Source organism: Brassica napus, chromosome C5 (assembly GCF_020379485.1).
Source record: "Brassica napus cultivar Da-Ae chromosome C5, Da-Ae, whole genome shotgun sequence".
Classification (NCBI taxonomy): domain Eukaryota; kingdom Viridiplantae; phylum Streptophyta; class Magnoliopsida; order Brassicales; family Brassicaceae; genus Brassica; species Brassica napus.
The window spans coordinates 5,924,996-5,952,180 of NC_063448.1; the positions used below are offsets into that span (position 1 = coordinate 5,924,996).

The following is a 27,185-nucleotide window of genomic DNA, read 5'->3' on the forward strand; positions in this document are numbered from 1 at the left end:
CGGTAACCTCTTCCAGGAACCGAGACGGTAACGTCTCATTTCTTTCTTTTTTTTTTCACAATAGTTTTCTTCATCCTATCCCGTACGCCGAACGCTTAAGACGATAGAACGGAGAAAGGACCCATCCAAAATCCTTAAACAAACAGTATTCAAGTTTTTTAAATATTAAGAAAATAAAAGATCGTACAAAATACAATAACTTAGCAAATAGTATGTCAATAAATTGTGGGGGATAAGCAATAAAAGAGATGTAACTATTAAAAGCTGGCAGAAGCTGGGAAACAGAGCCTCCTCCTCTACTGACACAAAAACTATATGTTTGGTCCCTCTTCTTTCCTCAACCCCACGCATTTCTGACCTAAAAATCTCTCTCTCTATCCCTACACGACAGCTGCAAAAAAAAAACTATTTTATTACTTAATTTTAATATTAATATTCTCTCACTCTCTCTTTCTCTATCTACTTTTTAAAAGAGGACTACTATTATCGTCAGTTGTCACTAAATGACTAAACAAATCTCATTCTATATCATAATTAGAAGAAAAAGCGAGGAATCCTAGACACACTTAAAATCATTATTAACGGAGCATCTCACATAATCCTTCATTATAAAATAAAGAATAAATAAAAAAAGAACAGAGGAAAAAAATGAAATCTTTTTAAAGTTTAAGAAAACTTTAGTGCCATTTAGTGGTTTCTCTTTTAAAAATTTAATTAAATTGTTAAATAATGTTAATAAATTAAGGATGAAATATTCTTGTTAATGGATTCTGCTTTAAAATCTTTGTCAATAATAACCAAACCAAAAAAAAGTTAAATAATATAAATCATAGAAAAAAGATAGCTCCTCTGATTGTTTGCACACTAACCACTTTTAATACCCTTTTCTCTCTCTCTCTCTCTGAGATATTGAGAGAGTCTCCTCTTTTATCCCTCTCTCTCTGTTGCTCCTCATGATCCGATTATTTAATTTTGTAAATTTTATGTGATAGTTACAGATACACGTTATATGTGTGTATGTATAATCTATCTAATCTTATATTGATGGAGACAATAACCAGACTCATGGATCTCATTTCTTCTTGAGAGATATTTTTTCTGGTCTCTTTTCATTCCCCTGTCTCCCCAGATCTGTTCGTCTCTCTGACCAGTTCCAACCTTCAAGCTTTTTTTTATTTTACGGGTAACTCTTTTATTTTAATATTATATACTACTTTTCTTAATATAAAAGTCCAAGTAGTAATAATACTATGTTTTGTTTTTGTTCGTCATGATAAAGTTTGATGCTTTTCCTTTTCCCCTTATAGCTTATAACTGTTGAATTCTGGTTTAGGAAAATATGTATACTTTTGTTTAATGTGAATAACGAACCCTCTGCTACATATTGTTTATCTTTTAAAGCGTTTATGGAATCTTCCATTATAGCATTTACTTGTTTGCATGTTTTAGATTTATACTGAAACTATATATATACTCTTCTAAAGCCATTTACGGAAGCTCTTTGTTTTGTGATCGATATAGGTTTAGTATCCTCCATCAATGGACTTAATATTATGAGGGTTTAGCAGAGGTTTTTATAGATTTAAAACCTTGTCAAAATTCTACATAGGAAAAACAGAATCAGAATTATCATATTGTTAAAGATAACAGGACATTTTGTATGTGTTTCCATTTGATTAATTGGTCGAGTTATGTACTACATTGATGTTCTTGTTATACCTTCATTGGTTTTAATCTTGTTTAGGCTTCCATGGATGTTCTGTTGTATGCTCTTTGTTATGTTATGTGTTGGAATGTCAATGTTGTTCTCTGTGTTGGCATTTGATAGGGACGGGGACACAGAATCAAAGAGCCATGTATTTCTTCGGTTTGTCCAAAGAACAAGTGTTGTCACAGAGACATGTTGTATCATATAAAGAGACTTTTAACCAGAACCCAACCAGTAGTACGGTCACTCTCTTTGGGAGACAGGTTAGCTTTACTCAGATTCTAGTCTTGTCCACCTTGTCGATGTTTTGTTGTTAAAAACAAATAATATTTGATGAGATTCTCATTCTCAGGTGTATCCAGTGAAAAGAGAGAGCTCCAATCTCAGCAATGGATGTATGAGGATACAAGACATCGATCTTCGACTTCCTGCAGATCACTACGCTTGTAATGAGGAGAAAGAAGCGTTAGCCACAAGCTGGAGTGGCAGAAGAAACCCAAGAATTGTTATTGATCTTGAACAACTTCCCACAGAAGAGGATGCGGATTCCATTAGCTATGCCACTGTGAAAAGTCCTGAAACAAAACCATCATTCTTGGCTCATCAATCTCTCTTAGAGAATGGTAGTGATAAAGCAAGTGATATGGAGTCTGGTTTACTGGATCTTAATAGTTTCCCTGATGCTGATGAGTTGGTTTCCGAGCCTCGTTGCTGTTTCTTACAAGATCTGAACTGTCCTTACATCGAAGAGACAGAAACTAGCTGCGAGAAGAGTGGTATAGATGATGAAACTACGCCGCTTTGCTCTCCTAAATCCCAAAACGTCCGTGAAAACGACGGTACTGCATCTCCAGCTTCAGATACATCTTGCTGCACCACTGAAGACAATTTGAGAAGAGGCTCCTCTCCTCGAGCGTTGGATCCTTCTTGCCGTACCAGGCTTGAGTTTCCTGTCTTACCAGATAACGAGGAGGAAGAGTTGTCTGAAGTTATTCAAATGGCAGCTGAATCATTAGTCCACATATCAACGGTTTCATATCAAAACCAAGACTTGGGATCAAAGCCTGTGTCGAGAACCAGCAGCTTGGAATGCTGTTCCTGCGATTCATATGAGCTACACACGTTAGGGATAAGCGAAACCAACACGGAAGAAGACTTGTGCGTGTCATCAATGGCTATGGATGAGCTCAACAACATCACAAGAGATGGCAACAAAGAGATGGGACTCAAGCTGAGAAGAGGGAGGAGGATGAAGCACTTTCAGAAGGAGATACTCCCCAACTTAACGTCGCTCTCTAGGCACGAGATACGCGAAGACATTAACATCTTGGAAGCGGTTTTGAGATCAAGAGAGTACAAGAAAATGCAGGGGAAAACGAAAGATGTCATTAAACTCGGAGCGAACCAGAAAAACAAACGTTCAGTGTCACAGAGGTACGTTGGTAAGAGAAGGCGAAAACATGAATGAGCTTATGATGATATCTTCATGGGTTTCAGATTTGCTTCATTGTGTAATCTTTTTAACAGTCTTATGTTGTTCAATTCTTTTTTCTATATTTAACTTTATGACATGGATTATTGATAAGAGGAGAAAGCTAGTGAGCTGATGAGTGATGACATTCTCTTTCTCATCCTCTCTCTCTCTAAATGTTACTTTAAGTTATCTGTTACACCATTTCCAACCCACCTCTATAATAGAAATCTCTAAAATGTGTTATTTTATTTTTTGAAACAATGAAATGTGGTCTATGTTGGAATCTTGGAACATGGTTCGTAAACCCAACATTAAAACTGATGATTTATGGGCCGTGGCCCATTTACTTAAAAGAGGCCTCTAATTTATCATCACTACATGTCCAAATTGTCGTTGAGACTCTTAGAGCATCGGTATCGGGGGACCTTAGGCCCATCCCGTAGGTTTAAATGGGTCAATAATAAATGAAAAAGAAATTAAAAGAGAGTGGGACGGGCTTTTAGTAAGGGCTGCTCGGGCTCGTCCCGTAGGCGACGTGACAGCACGCGAGTGGGCGATGGAATCAGTGTTGTTCGGCTGTTGTTCTCCTCGAGAATTCCGAAATCGAAAAAAAAAAAATCAAAAGCTCGATGGTGATGGCGAAGGCGACGGCGAAGGCGATGACGAAGCCTTGATCTCCAAATCCATCTCTTCAAATCGAAAGCCAACCCTGCGTCTTCTCTCTTTCACTGGAGTGGGAGATCTCTTTATCTCCCTTGGCGAGGTCGCAGCTTCCGGCGTCGTTTGATCCTCCGATCCTCCTCCAAAGCTCAATCCACATCGTTCGCTTCCGTTCCAATACGACGAGAACCAATCCTCTCCAAAACCTTTGAGAATCGTCCCAACAACAAAAAAAAACAAGGTTTGTTTTTCAAGTCCGATCTGATTTCAAATTTTTTTTTAGGGTTTTCTCGAAATTCGACGAATAAAATGGTATTTATCCGATGTTGTTTGATAGATTCGATGGCAAAAAGATATAGATTCACTGGTTTGAGAACAATTGTATAGATTCTAGGGTTCGACAATTTATGATAGTTCGTATAGATTTCAAAAGCTTTCTATGGTTCGATTGTATGATTATTTCGTTGTAGCTTGTGTGATTGTTTCGTTTTGATTGTATGATTATTTAGTTGGTAAAAAAACATCCTTGTTCGATTCAAATTTCTATGTTTGATTGTTTAGTATAGATTTGAACAACTGTATGATTGTTTCGTATAGATTTCTATGGTTCGAGATCATTTGTTTAACTGGTTTAGAGTTTGATATGTCTGCAAATTCCAATCTGTGAAAATAAGCTCATGTCATTTGTATAGATTTGATTCGTATAGACTAATAGTTTAGAGTTTGATTCGTATAGATTTAAATATCTCATGTCATTTGTCTTGATTAGCTTTCTTCATGAGACTTTGCATTTTCCATAGTTCGTAGTTTATAGATTAATGTTTATATTAAATGTTAGATATATATTTAAGCCACTGATGTTTAAAAAGAAAGTTGATAGCTTTTTAGTTGTGTAATAAGTTGGGATTTGACATTTCTTGTTCGGAGTTTGCCATTAAGGCGGTGATGTACTTTGTATTCTTCACTTCCTCCTATTTAAATCTCTTATCTTTTCTCTCTTCTATCATCTCATTAGTCTTTCTCCAAGAAATCTCTTATATTTTCTTACTGTTATGGATCCAAGCAATCTTCGTAGCCAGTCCTCTAGCTACGTAGGACTGCTTCACAGTCAACAAGGTAGCGTTTTCCATGAAAACTTTCCTTATGAAAGTTTTCATTCTAGTGTTAACTTTGGAGAATCACAGACTTTTCCGGCTTTCAGTTCACAACAATCTCAAGACGCACCAGTAGAGACACCAGTAAAGACACCAGCAGCCCGTGTTGTAAGACGCAAATGGAATCCAGCAGATGACGAGGTGCTGATCAGTGTGTGGCTTAACACTTCCAAGGATGCTATTGTTGCAAATGAGCAGAGGTCGGGGGCCTTCTGGAAACGGGTTTCTGCTTATTATGCATCAAGTCCTCATGGAAGAGAGGATGGTGTGAGAGAACACGGTTGTTGCAAGAAGAGGTGGCATAAAATCAATGAAGATGTTAACAAGTTCTGTGCCGCATACTCGGCAGCAGAGCGACAAATGAGAAGTGGTGAGACTGACACTGACGTTCTGAAGAAGGCGCATGACAGTTTCTTCTCTGATCAAGAGCACAAGTTCACACTTGAACATGCTTGGTGTGTGTTGAGGTATGAACAGAAGTGGCTCAGCCTTACCACACCCACGGCGGGTGGCGTTTCGAAGAGGAAGAATGTGGAGATAAATTCCCAAACTTCTACCAACGAAGGCTTCGTTGATGTTGAGAGCAGGCCCGAAGGTGTCAAGGCTGCTAAGGCTAAAAGAAATACGGGTAAAGGGAAGTCCGTGGCTGAGATTGCCACCGTTTGGGAAATGAAGAAGGACGATTTGGTGAGGAAGGAGAGACTGTCGAGGCTAGCAATACTAGACACTCTCCTTGGCAAGACTCAACCATTGAGTGAGGCGGAAGAAGTTGTGAAGAATAAGCTACTAGCCGAGTTATTCTGAAAAAAATTAAGAAGAAGATGTCTCTTTATGTCTTTAATTTTCTGTATGCTCTATGTTCTTGTTTGGTGTTTGCTATATGTAGTTCCGGTTTCCTTAAATGGGTTCTTATAAATGAATCATTTTCTTTTAATGTGTTTGCTCTATGTTTGTGTATAGCTCTTTGTTTCTAACTTTATAGCTCTATGTGTATCTAATTTAAATTTCGACAATGTATACAGGTTAAGTAACTATGGGACATTACAACTATACGCAGCCATCAGATGACGAGGATTTATTTGGAAACAATGACGACAGTGACTACAGCGAGACGGATGATCTCATACGACGTGACCAAGCTGAGTTAAGCTTGGAATGTAGATCACAAGTTCACTACCCTCCGCAACCGGAGGTTGACTTTGGTTTCCCGCAGGTTTGCTATTGTGGTGCTAGGCCACTGCTTGCAACGTCTAACACTAGGCAAGATCAAGGTATGTGCTAGTTAGTTACTGACTTGCTTATGTGCTACTTTGTGTATGTGCTTAGCTAGTTTTGCGTATGTGAAACAGAGAGAAGATATTACACTTGTGCGAAGAAAGACGACGGCGAATGCCATGTCTACAAATGGTGGGATGAGGCGCTGATGGAGGAGATGAGAGCCAGAGATATACACGTGCTTCAGCTGGGTGAAAAGGTAGAAAGCCTAACCCTTTTGACTGACTATGACACAGAGCAGAAGATACGAAACCTAGAGAAGATTGTGGGTGATATGGCTAAGGAGAAATCTTCTTTTAGTTATGGGTTTGAGTGCTTTGTAATAGGCATAGTTGTTCTTGTTGTTGTAATAGGCTTGGTGGTTATGTTTGGATAATTTTAACTATGTAATCGATGTATTTTCTCGAATGTAACCGATATGGATTTGTACTCTTTTATTTGTGCTCGTAACCAAATAGAATGGTTGACCATAAGTCACATGATCTCAAGTTTCTTATTTGTAACATAAGTCATAAGTTAGATTGTTTATACACATGTTTATTTCATTTATAACCATAAGTCACATGATCCAAAGCCACATGTTTATTTTGCTTTCTACCAATAAGTCACATGATCCAAAGCCACATGTTTATTTTGCTTTCTACCAATAAGTCACAAGATGTACTAAAGAGTTTATATCAATATTCATTCACGGGAGGATTCGTAGAGACTTCTTCTTTATCATATAAGTATTGAGACTTCTTCTCTCATTACAAATGTGGAAAGTCTCATCTTCTCTTAATTTATAAATTTTTTTTTCTGTTGTAAAAATTGTCTATGGCTTCTTCTTCCCATTATCATTACCACAAAGATGATGATGATGAATTAGATGACGTATTTGAAGATTTATTTGAAGAATTTGATTTCAATCCAAAACCAAAAGAGCGGAAAACACGAGTTTTTATCGAGAGACACCGGGAGGAAGGCCATCAGAAGCTCTGGAATGATTATTTTAGCGAAACTCCAACATACCCGCACAATGTATTCCGGCGACGGTTTCGAATGAACAAGGCATTATTCTTGCGTATTGTGCATCGTCTCTCTACAGAAGTTGAGTATTTTCAACCCAAAGTAGATGCAACCGGACGGTCGAGTCTAACTCCGCTCCAAAAATGTACCGCAGCAATTCGTCAATTGGCGTATGGTGGTGGGTCTGACACAGTTGACGAATATGTCCGAATTGGTGAAACAACAGCTCGAAGAAGTTTGCACAATTTTGCCGCCGGAATAATCCACTTGTTTGGCGATGAATACCTAAGACGTCCCACACCGGAGGATCTGCAAAGACTACTATATATTGGAGAACAACGTGGGTTTCCAGGGATGATTGTAAGCATTGACTGTATGCATTGGGAGTGGAAGAATTGTCTCATGGCTTGGAAAGGAATGTATTCACGAGGAACCGGAAAACCAACGATTGTCTTGGAGGCGGTATCTTCATATGACCTCTGGATATGGCATGCGTTTTTTGGAGCTCCAGGTACTATGAACGATCTTAATATTCTCGATCGATCACCCGTTTTTGATGACATTATTAACGGAATAGCGCCACAAGTTAACTTCTATGTTAATGGTAATCCATACCATTTGGCATATTATCTCACGGATGGTATTTATCTGAAATGGACTACTTTTATTCAATCTATCCGACTACCACAAGGTCAGAAGCATTCATTATTTGCTCAAATCCAAGAAGCTGTGCAAAAAGATGTCAAGCGTGCCTTCGGAGTCCTACAAGCTAGGTTTGCCGTTGTTAGAAATCCATCTAATATTTGGGATAAAGAAAAAATAGGAAATATTATGAGAGCATGTATCATACTCCATAATATGATTGTCAAAGATGAACGATCATCAGGAACTGAGGACAACGTTCATGAATTTGAAGAAAGAGAGGAGGTGACTACATTTTCCGTCAATATGCCTTCACCTATCGTGAGTACAATTAATCGTCGAACGAGCGTTCGGAATAGACAAATCCATGAACATTTAAAAAACGATTTGATTGAAAATATTTGGGCTAAATTTGGACATCTTACACATAACATATAATTTACAAGTTCCTATTTGTATTGGAATAAATGTTTGTGTGTGTTTTTTTTTTATTATGATGTTTGGTATTTCTTTTTTTCAATTTTGTAATTTTCTTAAGATTTTAATTTTAATGTTAAACTTCTCTTTTATATATTTTATTTAAAACTTCTTTTTATATGTTATTCATTATTAAAATAATAAATTAATTAAATAATAACCTAAGGGACCAGAAAAGTCCCACTAATAATATACCAAATTTTTCAATATCCTTAGTTTAGGTACCTTAACATATAAATTTAATAAAAAACGCTAAGGGCTCGTGGGTTGAGTCCCACCAATACCGATGCTCTTATTGCCATCAACTTCAGAATCAGCGTGGAGTAGTCTCGGTTTGAAATTTTCAATTTGGTGTAGTGTTCTGAGTTCTGACCGACCGTGCTGATTCTGCCACTCTAGGTTTAGAGTTTTCTTAGGTTTTCATTTATTTTATGTGATATTTATTTCACTGATTTGTTGTATTCTTAACCAAAGTTAGTTAGGTTTTTATGTTAATTATACACAACGGTTTATACTGATGTTGAAAAAATATATACAATATATTTACATGAATTTTGTTTTTAACAAACATTAATCCAGATACTTTCTCATTTTATGTAGTGAGCGCCACAATTTTGTTCGTCCACAGTATTACATATATATATTTATATCACTTATCATGTTGAAATTTTGGTTTCTGTGACAACTGGAAATATATTAATGTACTGAACATGAATATATTCCACAGAGGAATCTGGACGAATCTACACGACAATAATTGAATCATGACAAAGAAAATAGTTAGTTTCTTTCCCCCCCCCCCCCCCCCCCCCATCCCACTCTCCTCTCATGTCTTTTATTATATGTCAAAGAAAGTCATTAAATTGAACTAGTCTTCTTTAGACCAAAAGTTCATGATTACCTGTCTGTGATTGGCTCATGTAAGTTCAAGATCTAAATAAGTCTCATTTCAACACTATAACTCTTCGACAATCATTACAGTAAATCATACTATGTTGCAATACTATAATATATCTTTCTAAGATATTTTCCTATATGTTCTTCTTTAAGATGGTTGTCAATATATTGGAATATACTGTGGCCTAGTTGGTATTGTTTTGATACGTATAATGTGAATTTGGGTCCAGCTGTATATATAGTTGTATGACGCATGAAAAAGAATAGAAAATATGTTGTCTTGTGTCAAAAGAGATCATCAAATAATTGATCTGAAGAAATAAAAGTATCTAATTTAAGATCATCAAATAAACGTACAATTTCTTAAGTAACTTGAAAAACTATTTACATTCTTTTTTTGGGAAATACCTATTAATATACCAAGACACTGGTTCAAGTGGTAGAGGTGTTCCGGCCGAAACTTCTGCCACATGGATTCGATTCGTCTTGGTCACCTAACCGCACCTTAACTAAAATAACATGTAATATAAGGTTTCGTGGAATTAGTCTTTGAGCGTAAAAAGCATTTGAGATCTTCGCAGTTATGAAAGAAAACATATTTACATTCGTAAACAAAAGAAATTACATATTATAATCTCATTAAAATTACGTATATTTTCTTTCGTAACTAAAAATTATAAAATGAAAGTTATTTGATATTATGCTAAAAACTTCTATTCTAAATTAGATATACAGAAAGAACGTTATTTATAATATTTTGTTTTTTAAAAGAAAATTATGTAACAAAAAATAAATAATGAAAATTAGTTGAGTTTTATGCAGTTATATTACAAAATCAGATAACTCTCACGACTATATACACTTTATCCAGCTCAGTCCAAAATAACGGATTGTTGAAAGAAATATCTGAAGCAGACCGTTGGATGAGTATGGATTCTAGTTCATCAATCAATGGATTTGATTAGATTAGTATGGAAATTTGTTCATATACTGATGGACTGGATTAATATCCATATGCAGGAATGGATATAAGTTATAACTGATTTGATGTTCATGCCAGAAGTGATCATATATATATATATATGTCCAAACTCAGAATTTAAAGCTGCATTATTGGGGTGGGAGAATATTTGAGAAATCATAATATTAAATTATAATTTATATCTGCAAACTAGATAAGAGCTGGGAGACAACTGCTAGACAAACAAACGTGCACAGAATATTCCTTGCTATTTTTATATAGTAAGCATCATACAATACAATAAATAATAAATAAAAGGAGTATTAAGATCAAAGGAGAGAGTGTTCTCATAGGATTAAAAAATCAACCAATAGAAAGATTTTTTTTTTGCCACGTCAGGCCAGCTTGAGTTGAAACTCGAAATAGATTAAATATCGTGCTTTTTCATTCCCGTCAAAGCCCAAAAATTATATTCACATTTCTTTCTATATCTACGACGATCTATTTTTTCATCTTCCTCTTCCCCATCATCACCAAAAAATACCTAAAGCCATTAAGAAGCTCCTCGTACGATAATCGTCTTCTACATCAACCAATCAAATCCATTAATTAACACTTGAATGGGTATAACTCTTCATATTCCCTCTACCTCACCATATATTATATCCTCCCGCTTTCATTGCTCGCCTATTCCATCCACCACCAAAACACATCCCACCGCTTGGCTTCAACAACCCCCGCCTAACCCTTTGATCGATGAACATGTACGCCAATTTTATATTCCAATGTTTTAGTCTGTCAATTCATGTATACTCACTAATCTCATACATCGACAGGGGCACTGTCATACTTAGAAGCTTCCCATCAGCTGAAGCCACGAAATGAAGAAAGCCATGATGGTTGTGGTTGTGAGGAGGGTGAAGAAGAGGAGTATCTGGTGGTGCCATAAGATGCGGCTCTGGTGATTTGATCATCGTCTTTTCCGTGAAGATCAGATAAGATACATTCTGCCTTTCAGGAAACCTTGACTTTCAATTTGTCAAACAAGTAGTTACAACACCACATATGCTGGTCTTACTCACTCTCATGTTAATACCAGTTCCTCTCCTCGCGAATGCTCTTAAACAGATAAATATGAATCTTGGTTTAGGTCTCAGGCATAACAGCGTGGTGTCATATCCACTGATCATCTTGTTTTGAAATGATTGTATATATTGATATTGGGTTTACATAGATCTGGCACAACAGAACAGGTTTGATGGTTTAGCTTCTTATCGTCTTGACAAATCTTTGCTAACTCAGTTTACAGACATGAAGATTGCTGGAAACATGATTAGAAACCTTTAGGCTTTCAAGGGGAGATTTCAAATCGAGGAGCTCTCTCAGACGATGAGCAGAATGATAATTGAATAAATAAAGATCAGCTCGAAGAAGAATGGAGAATGAAGCTACTGATAATTGGTTCATTTTAAATGCCACATTGACACTAAGCTCACAAGAGAGGACATTAAGAAACTCTACTCCAAAATTGGTCTCATGTAAGTAGCATTCTACAATCAACTGATAATTACACTCAGTGGTATCAGAACATTCTAAACTAATTTTCATCACCATGGTTTTGATATTTCTATTACAGCTATCTATATGGTCACGAGGAGCTTGCTATATGTGAAGATATATATATAGATGTGCAATGTCTCAAATATATACTCTGGTTTCTATGGATGGTGCGTACTGGAGATGGCGTCTTTCCTCTTATAAAGAAAAGATTACTATCTGACTTTATGTTAATTTTTGTTATATTTGGTTTTAACTACAAGCTATGATGGTGCTATAGTTTTATACTTTTATTGCCTTTCAATCTGAACATTATTACATGTTAATTCTTTTGCAAAGACAGATTGCCCATACCAGACTGATTATGAGGCAACACCAACAATATTGAGCTTCCTTATGTATAACCTCTGGCTACTACAGTTACTAATCTTTCCAGTAAGTGTAAACCTTGAACACTGTTTCCAGGCTCAGTGTTTATGTTTTCTGCTCCAAGTTTATATAAAAAAAGGTGAAGGCTATGATCGGGTCAGGTGGACAGAGACTGGGAACAAAACATTTCAAGCTCACACATTTTGTAGAGGTAAGATTTCATTCGTTTATCACAAACCCTGACTCATTAGTTCCACTTAGATTCTGGTTATAGTGATTGCTTTTGTCATCAGTGTTTTACAAGTCACCACTAGACTCACTGAGTTACTATTAAAATAATTTGGTTAGTAAACCCGTATTGGTTGAATATCGACTTTATTTGTTAATTAGGTATTAATTGGTACCCGACTGTGAGGCAATGAGTTTGGACGCTCAGAGAGATCTGTCACGACTAATGATATTTGTTTTGAGACATACATTTGTTGACATTAGCTTTGGATTTATTTTCCAGAAAATAAGCTCGGGATAGAGCGAAGAAGAATTCCTGGATCTACAAATCCTACAACTTTGAAGGTTGGATGGTAAGTTTTATCATATGTGTTAACTCTTTAGGTCTCTCTTTATCTTGAGGAAGTTGATGCGGACGCAGCCAAGTGTTTGGTGTACGTCTGTGATGTGTTGTTATAGTTCCGAACTCATGTCTAATACTAATTGCGGCTGATTTTACAGTTCAACTATGCGGTGTTCTTTGATTATATAAGTTTGGGGAAGCAGGAGAACATGAACCTAATGTGGATATGTGAATGTGTTGCACAGGTCCAGAAGTAGTGGATTCACGCAGTATTGTCTACAAGTTCTTAGTCTGACGAAGAGCGAAAAACAATAAAGAAGAGTGCATGTCTTAAAATTGGAGGTGGAATAAAAACTCATTTGGTTGCTTTTGGTTTTTTTCGTTGTCCTTTTTACTGAGAAATCGTACAATTTGCAATTTCACATTCGTTTTATGCCAAGTGAGTGTGTATGAAGATTTCCTAATAAGAATATATGCCATTTGTTTATCCATGGTTATCAGTATTGTACACTCTTGCAGGACTTTTATTATATTTGAGAAGTAATTAACTTAAATTTTGTAAATATTTAATATTACCTTAAGAAATTTTATAGATTTATATTATGTTTCTGTTTTTAAAAAGAATATATGTTTTTTTAATTATGCTTTTGAAAAATTGGGCTAAATCTTCTATAAAGCTTCCATGGAGCATTAATAAGGATTAGTTCTTTAGAAAGACTCACAAAGAAAAGTATATTGCTGAGATAAATAGGAAATACGTTAACATACATTTGGTTCATGTTTCCGAAAAACAAAAAACAGCCATAACTCTTTAAACCCATTGTTATAAAATCATGATATTTTATTAATTTATACGAAAAATCGTTTAATAAAATATTTTAACAACTATTTACTTCTAGGTGGTTTATAAACACATGAAGATTTTACAATATTTGATTTTAACACAACAAATCATTAGTAAAATTTAAATAGAAATTATCCGCGCGTAGCGCGGAAAAGGATCTAGTATATGGAAATTGCAAAACAAAGCTCCATACATTTTAGCTCATCTTCTATAATTTTGGAGAACAAGACTTAGGTTCACCCCTAGGGTGAACCTTTAAATTCACTTCTCCTCTTATTACCAACCAAAATGCCACCTAGATTAATAAAAAATAGATTAATTTTATTTAAAAGAATGAAAAAAAATAATAACGCCAATTTTAATGATGCTAACGCCACTAACTAAACCCTAAACTTTAAATCTATACCCTAAACCCTAAACCTTAAACCCAAATCCTAAACCCTAAACCCAAACCGTAAACTCTAAACCTAAACCATATATCCCAAACCCAAATTCTAAACCCTAAACCCAAACCGTAAACCCAAACCCTATATCCTAAACCCAAATCATAGACTCTAAACTCAAACCATATATCCAAACCTAATGCCTACACCCTAAACTCAAATCGTAAACCCTGAACCCAAATCCTATATCCTAAAGGTTTGGGTTAATGTTGATGTTGTTTCTTTAGGGTTTAATATTTGGGTTTAGAGTCTAGGTTTGGGTTTATGATCTAGGGTTTGAGTTTAAGGTCTAGGGTTTGGGTTTAGAGTTTACGGTTTTGGTTTTGGGTTTAGGGTTTAGGATTTGGGTTTAAGATATAGGGTTTGGGTTTATGGTTTAGAGTTTGGGTTTAGAATTTATGGTTTAGGGTTTAGTTAGTAGCGTTAGCGTCATTAAAATGAGTGTCATTATTTTTTCAATTTTTTAGATTTTTTTTTTAAAATAATGTATTTTATTATTAATTTATGTGGTATTTTGATTGGTAATATGAGGGGAAGTGAATTTAAAGGTTCACCTAAGTTTTGTTCAATTTTGGAACAAATGCACGAAGGGTTTATCTTTTAGGGTCATCAAGCCATACACAAATAACTTCAGTCAATAATTTGTCGAAAAGATAATAGCCGCAGTGTGATTTGTCTTACTTAAAATATTCAGGATAAGCATTCAGATAATTACTTTTTTTTTATCTCAATTTCTATAATCTTTCTTGCCATTACTCTATTATATTCTGTAATTAGTTTAATTATGTTTATCTAGTAGTATATAATTTGTGACAATACAATAATATAAAAGTAACTAGTCGTCTAATGTAGAGGACCATCGTAGAGTATATTTGATCTTTGTCATGTAGGTTTAAAGATGATTTTGGACTATCTCCCTAATAATTTATGACTTATTCTTGGGTTCACCCACTAGGTGAACCTATAAGTTCACCAACCAATAGGATTATGTTATTTCAAATTTGATATCTTTTATAAAAGGAAACAAAATATTGTCAAGTTATATTATATTTTCAAAGTAAAAAGATAAAAAAATAAAAAATAAAAATAGTTGTAATTACAAAAAAAAAAAATTTAACGTCGACAAGAAAAAACTAAACCTTAAATCCTAATCCCTAAACCCTAAACCCTAAATCCGAAACCCTAAACCCTTGGGTAAACTCTAAACCCTTGGATAAATCATAAACTCTAAATAAAAAACACTAAACACTAAAACACTCAAGGGTTTAGGATTTTAGTGTTTAGTGTTTTTTATTTAGAGTTTATGATTTATCCAATGGTTTAGGGTTTACCCAAGGGTTTAGGGTTTACCCAAGGGTTTAGGGTTTCATATTTAGGGTTTAGGGATTAGGATTTAGGGTTTAGTGTTTTGCTGACAACGCTAACAATATTTTAGGAATTTTTTTTTTTTTTGTAACTACTATTTTTTTTTTACTTTTTTATTTTAAAAACATAATATAACTTGATAATATTTTGTTTCCTTTTTTAAAAGATATCGAATTTGAAATAATGAAATCCTATTGGTTGGTGAACCTAGAGATTCACCCTAGGGGGTGAACCCAAGAATAACTCATAATTTATATTGCCACTTGACCAATAGTCACCGAGGGACCAATCGATCCAATAGATTCTCAGAACTGGGGTCATGAATTCACTTATATCCAAAAAGAGACAAAGTTGAAAATATCAGACAACTTGAAATTTAAACAATACACATCTTTTTTTATTCTAACACAAACAGTACTCTCATCAATTGCGTTAAACCTAAGAAATTTCCATTTTGTTGTAAAAAAAAACCTAAGAAACGTTTCAATTTCTGCTTTTATACGGACCTTGACGGGAATCTTTATCCCTAATCAGTCTGTCCATAATTTTGTCGACTCGGAAACAAGAGTTAACTGAAAAAAAATCATAAAATATACCACAAAACTCGAAATCAAATTCATTCATATCGACAATAATACATTATTCATCATCATCATCATGATCATGCATGACCCATGGGAATATCCGGCTCATCTTCCAACTCAATCCCAAGCTCAGCTAGTCTTTTGTCCTTGTAAACGTACCACTTGGAGAAAACGAGGAAAATAAGGAAGTTCAAAGTAACAATTACGGCCACAAGCCAATAGAAATTATATAAACGACCCTTGTTGAGATCATCAGCGATCCACGGATGAGCTTTATCGGTGAATTTCTCAACAATAGTCACGAGAACAGAGCTGAAGAAAAACCCTAACGCCAATGTGCTCAACAATAGCCCCGTGCTCATCGTTTTCATACCTTTAGGACACTCTCTCAAGAAAAAGTCCAACTGTCCTGTGTATATCAACGCCTCGCCGATACCAACAATAAGGTACTGTGGGATTAGTAGATAAAACCCTAGAGGAAGCGTTTTGACTGTTGGGCCGTGGGAATGTGCGGTTCTAAGACGTTTGATCTCTACCAAAGCAGCTACGGCCATACCCATGGCTGCGAATAAGAGACCTAAACCAATGCGCTGAAGCGGTTTTAGACCTTGAGGGTAGTTGAATAGCTTTTTGCATAGGCGAATGGCGACACGGTCGTAAAGGGCGGTCGTTAGGAGGAGGCCACCAACATAGAAGACGGCCATTGAGGCTGGAGGGATCTCAAAGCTCCCAATGTGCCGGTCCATTGTCTCGGATTGTGCGACCGATAATGTTGTCAATTGTGCATGGACGGTCCAAAAGAGGATGCATGTTGCCCAAATTGGTAACATCCGAACGATTTGTTTCACTTCCTCAACATCGGTTAGAGTTGAAAGTGTCCATTTGTTGAATACGTTTTGGGTCATCGCCGCTTCTTGGTCCTTTATCGCCGCCTTGTCTAACGAACTTTTGCATAAAAAATGATATAAGAAATAGTTAGATTCATATTAGATTTCTACGGAGAAAAATGAATTTTGGATTAATGACAGGTCTGTATTGTCAGGGCTGGACATTTTATCCGTTAAATTTGATTCGATTCGTTATTCGTTTCGATTCGATCCGAAAATTCCGGATATCATTTTCGAATCAAAGCAAATACTAATATTCGTTAAAATCGAAGCAAATCACAAATATTAAAATTTTGGGAATCGGATATCCGATCCGATCCGGCAATATATAAATATATGTATATCTTGATTATATTTAAAGTTTTTAATGTATAAAATTATATAATTATTATTCCAACATATGATTTGATAAATTATATTCACATTATTACTTATATAAAAGTATTACATAAAAGGAAGAGAATACATTTATGATAATTATAATTTTTTCTTAAGTTTTGTGTTATTATAATTGTTAATTAAGTTTAAAAAAATTTACAAAATATGTAGATTCACTACTTCTTTCAATTTTTACCATATATATCATGCAAAAAAATATTTTGCAAAACAAATTTTGTATCAAAATTTTAAGATTATTTATATTAATCAAAACATATGAGATATCCGTACGTATTCGTAAATATCCGCAAATATCTATTTATTTTCCGGATATCTGTTTTTCCGAATATCTGTATTTTTCCGAAGCAAAACAAATCGAAAAATAGATATCCATGACATACGAAGCAAATCACAAATACTTTCAAAAACCCGGATATCCGATCCGTGCCCAGACCTATGTATTGTTACAAAAGATCTTTCATGTGTTTCTTAGAAAGAGCTGGCGTAGTGGCTTGTTGATAGCGAAATAGATACTATACTAAAATAGTCCCTACTGACATTTCATTGATTGTTATTTTTATTTATTTGTTGTTCTTGACTTCTTTGTTAACATATCATATTTTCGTGATGTAGCCCTTCACACAAAGCAAATTAAGAACTATACATAATCTATGTACATCAGCACATACATTTTTTTTTTTTTTTTTTTTTGGTAACTCTGGTATCTGGGCAGCCACATTCCCAACTATCCCCGTAGGGGGTCCAGCACCCCAACGGAAAGGATGTTAAATCCGCTGTGGCCGGGGCTCTAACTCGTGATGGCGGGCACCTCAGCCGAGATTCCTATACCACCAGACCACGAGGCCCGGTTACCAGCACATACATAATCGCCCAAGAATAGACAAATTGAATGAAGCACATAGCACGCAAAGCACGTGACGGTAGGGTTCGAAAGTCTTAACTTTGTGTCTAGCCCGGTGAAGGTGTAAAGTAGTAGAGATGTTACGACACGAAACGTGATGTTTCCCACTACAAGACAAAACAACTGTCTCCCTAACTTATGGTTTATTTCTTCTTTATTTATTTCCATTTATTTCCAAAACAAGGAGAAATTCAGTGTAGAGAATAACATAAAGATAGAATCCCTTCTTTGGGCTTTGAATTCTCTCTCAAAAAAGATTCCTTTCTTATTTGGGTGGAACTTTGGTTTTATAACCTGGTCGAAAACAACGCTTGTAGTTATCTAAAAACACCGCTTGGTTTTATCTTTTTCCGATCAATCTTCTTAACTTTAAAAAGTTTCTGGCTTTATCGGTAACGCGTGAAGATCAATCTAATTTCATCTCAAGATGTCGATTGCGATGGATAAGGCGATGTTGGCGTTATCTCTAGAGGAAGAAGATGAACCCTTTCAGATGTCAAATCTTCCTCAATTCAAATCTTCAGAAAGAAATTCGCGAAGTTTAATTGGAAGGATCTTGAATCCAGATTGTCAGAAGGTTTCAACAGTTATCCTTGATATGCCGCGGCAGTGGCAGAAACAAGGGAGAGTTAGAGGTGTAGCTCTATCGAGAGAACGGTTCCAGTTTATATTTGATCATGAGCATGATCTGTTAGAGGTCTTGGAGAAAGGGGTTCATACTTCTAATGATTGGACTCTGGCTTTGGATCGATGGATGGAGTTTCCTCCTCCTGATTATCTTCAGTATATCCTAGTCTGGGTTCGAATTAGGAATATACCTGTTAATCACTATACAGAGGAGGCTATTACAGCTTTGGGAGAATTAGCGGGAGAAGTGAAGGTAGTAGCTTTTGATCCTGACAAGCCCCAACGAGAAGATTATGTTAGGGTTCAAGTTCGTTTGAATGTTTCAAGACCGCTGAGAACGTCTAAAGTTGTTAGTCTTCCGGAAGGGGGAACATCGGTGGTTTATTACAACTATGAAAGAATCAGAAAACGATGCTTTGAGTGTCAGAGCTTGAACCATGAAAAGCAAGTTTGTCCTCTTATAGTTGGAAGAAGGAGAGATCAATCAAACGAAAGGAGGGCTAAGGCTATGGAGGACCGAGAGAGTGTTCAGTCTGTGCTGAAAGAAGGTGATCCTCTTTATGGAGTTCTAAGGGAAGAGCAGGTCGGGTTTTGTAAGTTAACGGGTAGATGGAAAATTTCTCCAGAAGTTTTAGAAGAAATGCGAAGATATCTGTTATCATCATCTGAAGCTGACAAGTGGGTGAGAATTGAAAGGGTTAGATCGTCTGTAGCTCAAGCTGAAAGTAACCCAATATCCCAAAAGACAGTTCTTCGTCTGGAAGTAGCTCCCGTGTTTACAAAGCAGCTAGACAAAGGAAAATGAATAGTGTTTGATTTTGATCTTAACTCTCCAGGGGATGCGTCCCAAAAGGCTGGGAACCCTACAGAAAAGATAATGGCGTCAGCTTTTAAGGCAGGAAGTAAGTGCAGTGCTTTTGAAAGATTGGGCGACCTAAGTTTGGGTGATATGGGTGATAAAAGGAGGGTTGAGGAAAGACCTATGGCTTCTGCTCCTGCTCCTTTTTCCTTGGAGTCGGGAGGTGAGACTTCTCAGGCTAAAAGTGATGTTGCAAACTCTACGGAATATGATTCATGTCTTTTGACTAGATCATCTGGGGTTTGTCAACAGAAACAAAAAGTGAGAAGAAGACCCTATATAAGGAAAAGGCAGGAGCAGAAAGCCAAAACCTCTTCAGTCTTGAATGTTTTGTATGGAGAAGGATCTAGAAGTGAGAAGATAGGGAGCAAGAGGAAGGTAGTAGTTGAGGATGATCGTGGATGCAAAGCTGCAAAGCTAAAGGAATCAAGGGTGATCCCGAATGAGGGATCGCCGCATCCAAGATAAGCATAATAAGCTGGAATTGTCAGGGTCTAGGGCGGCCTCAGGGTCTGACAATTCCTCGCCTAAGGGAGATGCGTAAAAAACATTTTCCTGAGGTGTTGTTCCTAATGGAGACTATGAATTGTAGAAACGTTTTGGTTGATCTTCAGGTTTGGCTGGGGTATGATAAGGTTTTTACGGTCGATCCTATTGGTCATGCGGGGGGTTTGGCGGTTTTCTGGAAGAAATCTGTTAATATCAAGTTCCAGACTGTGAATAAAAACCTTTTGGACTGTTTAATACAGCTAGATTCAGTCTCTTTCTATGCGTCCTGTGTTTATGGTCCTTCGGATTGGAGTAGTAGATGCGAGTTGTGGGAAAGGCTCTCCCGCATTGGGGTAAATAGAAAGGATGGGTGGTGTGTCTTTGGTGATTTTAATGATATTCTGCATAATGGGGAGAAAGTTGGAGGTACATGGAGAGCAGATGAATCTTTTGAGCCTTTTAATCAGATGATAAAAGCCGGAAAATTAGAGGAACTTCCAAGTCATGGTGATGGTTTTACATGGGGAGGAAGAAGGGGAAATTTGTGGATCCAATCTAGGCTTGACAGATGTTTTGGCAACAGAGCTTGGTCTCAGAAGTTTCCTTGCTCAAACCAGCTCTTTATGGCTAAAAGAGGATCAGATCATCGTCCTGTTCTTATTAAACTGATCGAGCCTCAAGAAAGTTATAGAGGATGCTTCAGATTTGATCGAAGATTGTTGGACCTAGATGGCATCAAGGACAGTGTCACCAATGCTTGGCATGTTGCTGATGGTAGTAGAATGGGAACGGTTTCGTCCAGATTAAAAGCATGTAGAAAAGCTCTAAGTGCTTTGAAGAAAAGATCAGATATGAATTCAAGGGAGAGAATCAGACAATTGGAGTTTGACTTGGAGCAACAGCAGTCGTCGCATGATCCCTCGGTATATCAGATTCATGCTTTGAAAAGAGATTTGGTAAAAGCCTATAGAGATGAAGAAATTTATTGGTGGCAGAAAAGTAATGAAAAATGGATGTATGCGGGGGATCGAAACACAAAGTTCTTTCAGAACTCTGTAAAGGCGGCCCGGGCTAAGAACAACATTGAGAAGCTGTTGAATGACAGAGGAGAGGAGGTATTCTCTGAAGCGGCTAAAGGGGATGTGGCTATTGAATTTTTCTCCAAACTTTTTAAGTCGTCAAATCCTAAGCCTTTTGATAGCTGGTTCCAAGGCATGGCTCCAAGGGTGACGGATCAAATGAACTGGTTTCTGAATAAACCAGTGACAGCTAAAGAGGTGAAGGAAGCGATGTTTTCTATTAACCCTTCCAAAGCCCCAGGACCAGACGGTATGTCAGCTTTGTTTTTACAGAAATTTTGGTCAGTTGTGGAAGAACAAGTGGTTAACGACGTTCAACGGTTCTTCATATCAGGGGTCCTCCCTAAAGAATGGAATTATACCCACTTGTGTCTAATCCCAAAGATTCCTGATCCAAAACTGATATCAGATCTACGGCCTATCAGCCTTTGTTCGGTGATTTACAAGGTCGTATCTAAGATAATAGTGGCCAGACTAAAACCTTGGATGAATAGACTGGTGGGTAATACCCAATCTGCCTTTGTGTCTGAGAGGTTATTATCAGATAATATCACTATTGCTCATGAGCTAGTTCACTCTCTGGGTTCTTCTACTCGCATTGGAGAGGAATATATGGTGGTAAAAACTGATATGTCGAAGGCTTATGATAGAGTGGAGTGGGGCTATCTTCGGGCTCTGCTATGTGCTTTGGGCTTTCAAATTAATTGGGTGAATAGAGTTATGACCTGTGTTTCAACAGTGTCGTATTCTATCTTGATTAATGATCAGCCTCATGGCTTAGTAATGCCACAGAGGGGTTTGAGACAGGGAGATCCGCTCTCTCCATTCCTGTTTGTGCTCTGCGCTGAAGGTCTCTCACATCTATTGACGAAAGCAGAGGAGGAAGGCTCGATAACAAGAATGAGTTTTGGTGATCATGGACCTTCGGTTAATCATTTGCTTTTTGCTGATGATTGCTTGTTGGTTTGTAAAGCAAATGAGGAGCAAAGTGATCATTTGTTAAGAGTTCTTCATAGATATGGAGAGGTGACGGGCCAAGTAATCAATCCTACCAAGTCTTCAATTACTTTTGGGAAAGGGATATCAGAAGAGGTTAAGAGTAATGTCAGAAGAAAGATGGGGATTGAAGCGGAGGGTGGAGCTTCTAAATATCTTGGTCTTCCAGAATGTTTAAAGGGATCAAAGGTTAAGCTCTTTGCTTACTTAAAGGAGAGAATGCTTAAAAGAATCTCAGGTTGGCATGCGAAGACCCTTTCTCAAGGGGGCAAAGAGGTTCTCCTAAAATCTACGGCTTCCGCTCTGCCAGTGTCGGCAATGTCCTGTTTTAAAATCCCAAAAACTCTCTGTGACAATTTGTCGTCTGCTATGGCAAGTTTTTGGTGGAGTTCGCTGGAACATAAAAGAAAAATCCATTGGATAAGCTGGGAGAAAATGTGTTTACCTAAAGAGCTAGGTGGCATGGGATTCAAGGACTTGAAGTGTTTGAACCAAGCACTGTTAGCCAAGCAGGCATGGAGATTAATTCATTCTGAGGATTGCTTGATGTCTAGGGTTATGAAAGCAAAATACTTTGAGAACTTAGATTTTGCTACAACTCCTTTGGGTGCAAAACCTTCCTATGCCTGGAGAAGTATTTTATATGGACGAGACCTACTTTCAAAAGGTCTCAAACGCATGGTAGGGAATGGAAGAAGTATGAAGGTTTGGACAGATCCATGGTTAGAGGATGAGGAAGGAAATTGTAGACCCCCGATCAGAAGGCAGAGGTTATTTGATGTGAACCTGATGGTTTCAGATCTGATTAACCCTCAGTCTAGAAGATGGGATACAATCAAAATAAATGAGCTTTTTGTTCTTGCTGATATTGCAATACTTCTCCGAAATCAGCCGGTGGTTTCAGATGATGATTCATGGCTGTGGAAATATACTAGGAATTGTCTTTATTCTGTCAAAACAGGGTACGATCTTTCCTTCTCTGTTAAGAATGAGGCCATTATCAATCAACAGAATATTCAGCCATCCTTAAATCCGTTAAAAGCTCAGGTTTGGGGTTTCAAAGCTCCACCGAAGATTAAAGTCTTCATGTGGAAAGCTATATCAAATGCTTTAGCGGTTAATAACTGTCTGGCAGAGAGGGGAATGAAATGTGATGAATGTTGTCAGGTGTGTGGTTTGGAAACTGAGTCTGTCAATCACGTTTTATTCTCCTGTACTTTTTCCAGGCAAGTCTGGGCGATCTCAGGTTTTCCATCACCACCTGGAGGTTTTACTGACACCTCTCTATTTCAGAATATGAAATACCTATTTTCAACTATACAAGATAGCTCACAGGTGGTAGAAATTGTTCGAGTTTTCCCTTGGACGCTGTGGTATCTATGGAAGAATAGAAACTCTTTGTTGTTTGAAGGGTTTCTCTATGATAGCATCCAAATTTGGAAGAAAGCAGAGGACGAAGCTTCACTCTGGTTTGTAGCTCAATCATTGGGATCAGAAGGAAAGGGAGTAGGGGTGGATTCAGAGCAGAAGAGAGAGGTTAAATGGAAGAAGCCACCAAGACATTTTTTCAAATGCAATATAGGCATGTCTTGGTCGAAGACAAAAAGGTTGGCAGGAGCTGCGTGGGTGCTCCGTGATTCAAATGGGGTGGTGTGTTTGCATAGTCGTCGAGCTTTTGGATCGGTGGGATCAAAAGATGAGGCTTTCTTTTTGGCTTTCCTATGGTCATTAGAAAGTATGATCAGTCATAGGATCTTCAAGGTTCACTTTGCGTTTGAAGGAAGGGTCTTGGTTAATGCAATAAATAAACCAAAAGCTTGGCCTTCCTTCAATTTTAAAGTGAAAGAGATTATGATGCTGCTTGTGAATTTTTTGGATTGGAAGGTTATGTTTGAACTTCCTGCAGCTAATAGGGGAGCGCGTCTAATAGCTCAGAGTGTTGTGAATCAGGATAGGTTTCAATCGTATGTTGCGCTGGGGCAACCAAGGTGGCTTTCGGTTTTGTTTGAAATAGAACGTGACTTTAGGTAGTTTATGATCTGATTTTCCTTTGTAAGGGTTTTTCAAACTTTTGTGATTATGGAAATTTCAGATGAAAAAAAAAAAAAGAAAAAAAAAAAAAAACATAAAGATACTATACAGTTATCTGCGGTTAAAAGTTATTTGATTCCTTTGGATTCTTGTGTGTCTATCTAGGCATGCATAGGGATTGATGCGTAAAAGATACTTACTGTACTTGGTTGGCAAACAAAAAGAATAAAATAAAAAATAGAATATGATAACTACTTTTACTTTCACCACAAATTGGGGCTTAAGCTATTTTTTTAATGTCTATAGTTTGTAGAAAACTTGTATATTTTCACGAGATCCACAATTTTGGTTTAACTCTTTTATGAGATAAGATCTCTTCCAACAAAAACAAAATTCATAATATTTTAAATATTCAGCCAATAGGACAAGTCCGGTCATTCTCACTTTAATAACCAAATAATCGAACACATGATGTGAAATTTTCTATATTTTTCATTTAGAGGTAAAAAGTAACGATGGAGAATATTACCCAATGTGCATATATATCCCTAAGTTTTTTTCTTCATTTTTATCAAATCTTCATGAGGAACTTTTCTTATTTTCTTACCTATTATATAGTTATGTATTGAACTTGACGTGCTATCTAACGTAAGTACACACACATATACACAATTATAAGGAAATAATCCAAAATATTGTAGTTAGCTGTACAAAATCCATGTTCTGGCATGGAGCAGTTTCATTGTATGGTCGAACAGTAATATTTTTATGATAAATTTTCATTTTCCTCGTAACAAGAGACAAAGGAAACTATTCAAACCTTTTTATTGGATTCTAATGCCAAGTAGGCATATAATGAAAATAGTTGTGGTCTCCCTTTAACTAAAGGACACGAGCTTTTTGAGTTATTTCTCACCCACACAGCCCCACTTTTAATTTCACATTTCTCAAGTCTCTACTATCACATTCAATTAACCCACCATACTCAATTATTTGAGATTAACCCTTTCAATAAAATACAGAAACTGTCAAATTTGAATCTTAAAAATATTTTAACCTTAATGAATCATAACCGTAATTAATCATAGGTGGGATTTGTTTCTTTGAGTAAAATGTTTCAAATTAATGAAAATAAAGCAGCTAATTAGACAATAGATATCGTACCGGAATTGTTTGGTATGTGGCAGCTTTTGTTTACTCTTCATCGAACCTTCAGCCGCGATAACATCATCCAAGTCGTATAGATACGACGGGTCCGACGGCAACTCGAGCCGTCTATTCCTCCATGCAGCCACAATAACCGCCGCAACTTGAGTCATCGGGCTACCGATCAACTTCTTGAAACGGTAGCAATTTGTTCCGGCCAAGAAAATGCTTAGAGAAAGTACGATTGAAAACGCGCAAAGGCCATATCCCCATTTGCGTCCAACATCGTCTTGTATGTAGACAAGGACCGTCACGGCTAAAAGAGAGCCAACATTTATACAAAAGAAGAAGCGGTTGAAGAAATATGTCATTTGTGACTGTTCTTTCGGTTCAGTCTCATCGAATTGGTCTGACCCAAAACCGGAGACACTTGCCTTCACACCTCCTGTACCTAGGGCAGTGAGGTATAAGGCTAAGTACAGAACCGTCAGTTGTATTCCACTTGCTTGTACGCAGTGAGACGACGTCGTTGGGTTGCATCTTGGTGGTTGAAGTCCCGGTATAATAGTTGAGAGGGTTAAAATCGAAACACCCTAATAATCATGTAGTAATAACATAAATATATATATTTTTGGAAAAAATAAACAAAATAAAGACTTATGCCGTTTACTGTTTTCATATATTTATTAGAGTAGTCAATATTTATAATTTCTTCATTTTCTTGGCTATAATTTTTGTAACACAAAAGGGACTTCTAAAGTCCTTACCGTGGCTTGGATTGCGGCGAATATAGCAATCGTTAAGTACCTATATGAAACAAAATTAATTTACTTAACATGAGCACAGGAGAAAAAATCAATTTGTTAATTATTTATAAATTATATACATACAAACCTTCCGAGAAAGGTGTGAGCTATGAAGCCACCGAGGAGACAGAGCATGAATGAAGTTCCGAGGAAGTTGGTAACGGTGTTAGCCGCTGTTGCATTGCCTAAATGCATAGTTCCCGTCAAATAAGTCACTAAATTAACGCCGATACCTAAAGTTGTTAGCCTCTCTACCGCCTCAATACCTTCAAATAAACTGAAGTTAGATACATCCAGGAAGAAACTGAAATTAACTCCAAACCATTTCGAATAAGCTTATAACGTAATATATGTGTGTTATTATACTTACAGAGAATCATCGCGGCGCTAGCCCATCCACCGGTTTTAGAGCGATCGGCAGGGCGGCCTTGGAAGTCCCAAGCATCCAAAAGGGTTTGAGATTTTGTTTCAGGAAGAGACATATCTTGAAGATGGACGCAGGACGAAATGTTTTTGCAGTTTTCTTATAGGGACAAAGGTTGCTTGGTCAATACAAGCAAAGTTCTTAAAAAGGCTTTTTTTAGACCTTTTGGTTTCTTTTATGATATTAAACGTGTTCATCTTTGGAGTCTTGATGCCTCTATTTATACTGGAAATTTCCCAAGCTAAAAATTTAGTTTTTGGGTTTTGATTTATTTATTTAAAATATAAAGTGACACATGACTCTGATGAGTGTTTTTTATTTGGGAGAGAGATATCATATAGAATAGAAGTAGTAAATAAGTGTTTAAAAAAAAATAGAAGTAGTAAATATACACACACGTAGAAAGAGAAATTGCGTGCGTCTGGGTGACAAAGACCAAAGCCGAATACTTTTTTTTGTCGACAACAAGATTTCATTAATATTGCCCAATGGGCACCAAAGCCAAATACTATTTGAGTAGTCATACTATTTGACTTTTTTCTTGGGTTCATC

General features: G+C 36.7%; 3 protein-coding genes across 4 annotated transcripts; 2 read left to right on the forward strand and 1 right to left on the reverse strand.

The window, feature by feature from the left end:
* The first annotated feature begins 855 nt into the window (after positions 1–855).
* Positions 856–3,383, forward strand: LOC106402230. 2 transcript variants are annotated; one of them, XM_013842924.3, is made up of 3 exons: positions 856–1,183; positions 1,829–1,971; positions 2,061–3,383. In XM_013842924.3, exons 2-3 carry the CDS (start codon positions 1,855–1,857, stop codon positions 3,174–3,176), a joined length of 1,233 nt encoding a protein of 410 aa, XP_013698378.2. In that variant the 5' UTR covers positions 856–1,183; positions 1,829–1,854; the 3' UTR covers positions 3,177–3,383. The 2 variants fall into 2 exon arrangements, with proteins under 2 accessions (XP_013698378.2, XP_022564113.2); XM_022708392.2 differs by lacking the exon at positions 856–1,183 and having other exon boundaries at positions 1,210–1,971.
* A 1,511-nt stretch (positions 3,384–4,894) lies between these two features.
* LOC106398409 (glutathione S-transferase T3-like) lies at positions 4,895–5,800 on the forward strand. The gene has a single exon (XM_013838970.2). The coding sequence runs from the start codon at positions 4,895–4,897 to the stop codon at positions 5,798–5,800; it is 906 nt and encodes a 301-aa protein (XP_013694424.2).
* A 10,082-nt stretch (positions 5,801–15,882) lies between these two features.
* On the reverse strand, positions 15,883–26,866 carry LOC106402197 (protein NRT1/ PTR FAMILY 6.3). The gene is made up of 5 exons (XM_013842885.3): positions 26,580–26,866; positions 26,298–26,475; positions 26,171–26,210; positions 25,422–25,996; positions 15,883–16,934 (listed from the first exon to the last, which is right to left on the reverse strand). The coding sequence occupies exons 1-5, from the start codon at positions 26,689–26,691 to the stop codon at positions 16,067–16,069; spliced, it is 1,773 nt and encodes a 590-aa protein (XP_013698339.2). The 5' UTR covers positions 26,692–26,866; the 3' UTR covers positions 15,883–16,066.
* Positions 26,867–27,185: the final 319 nt, after the last annotated feature.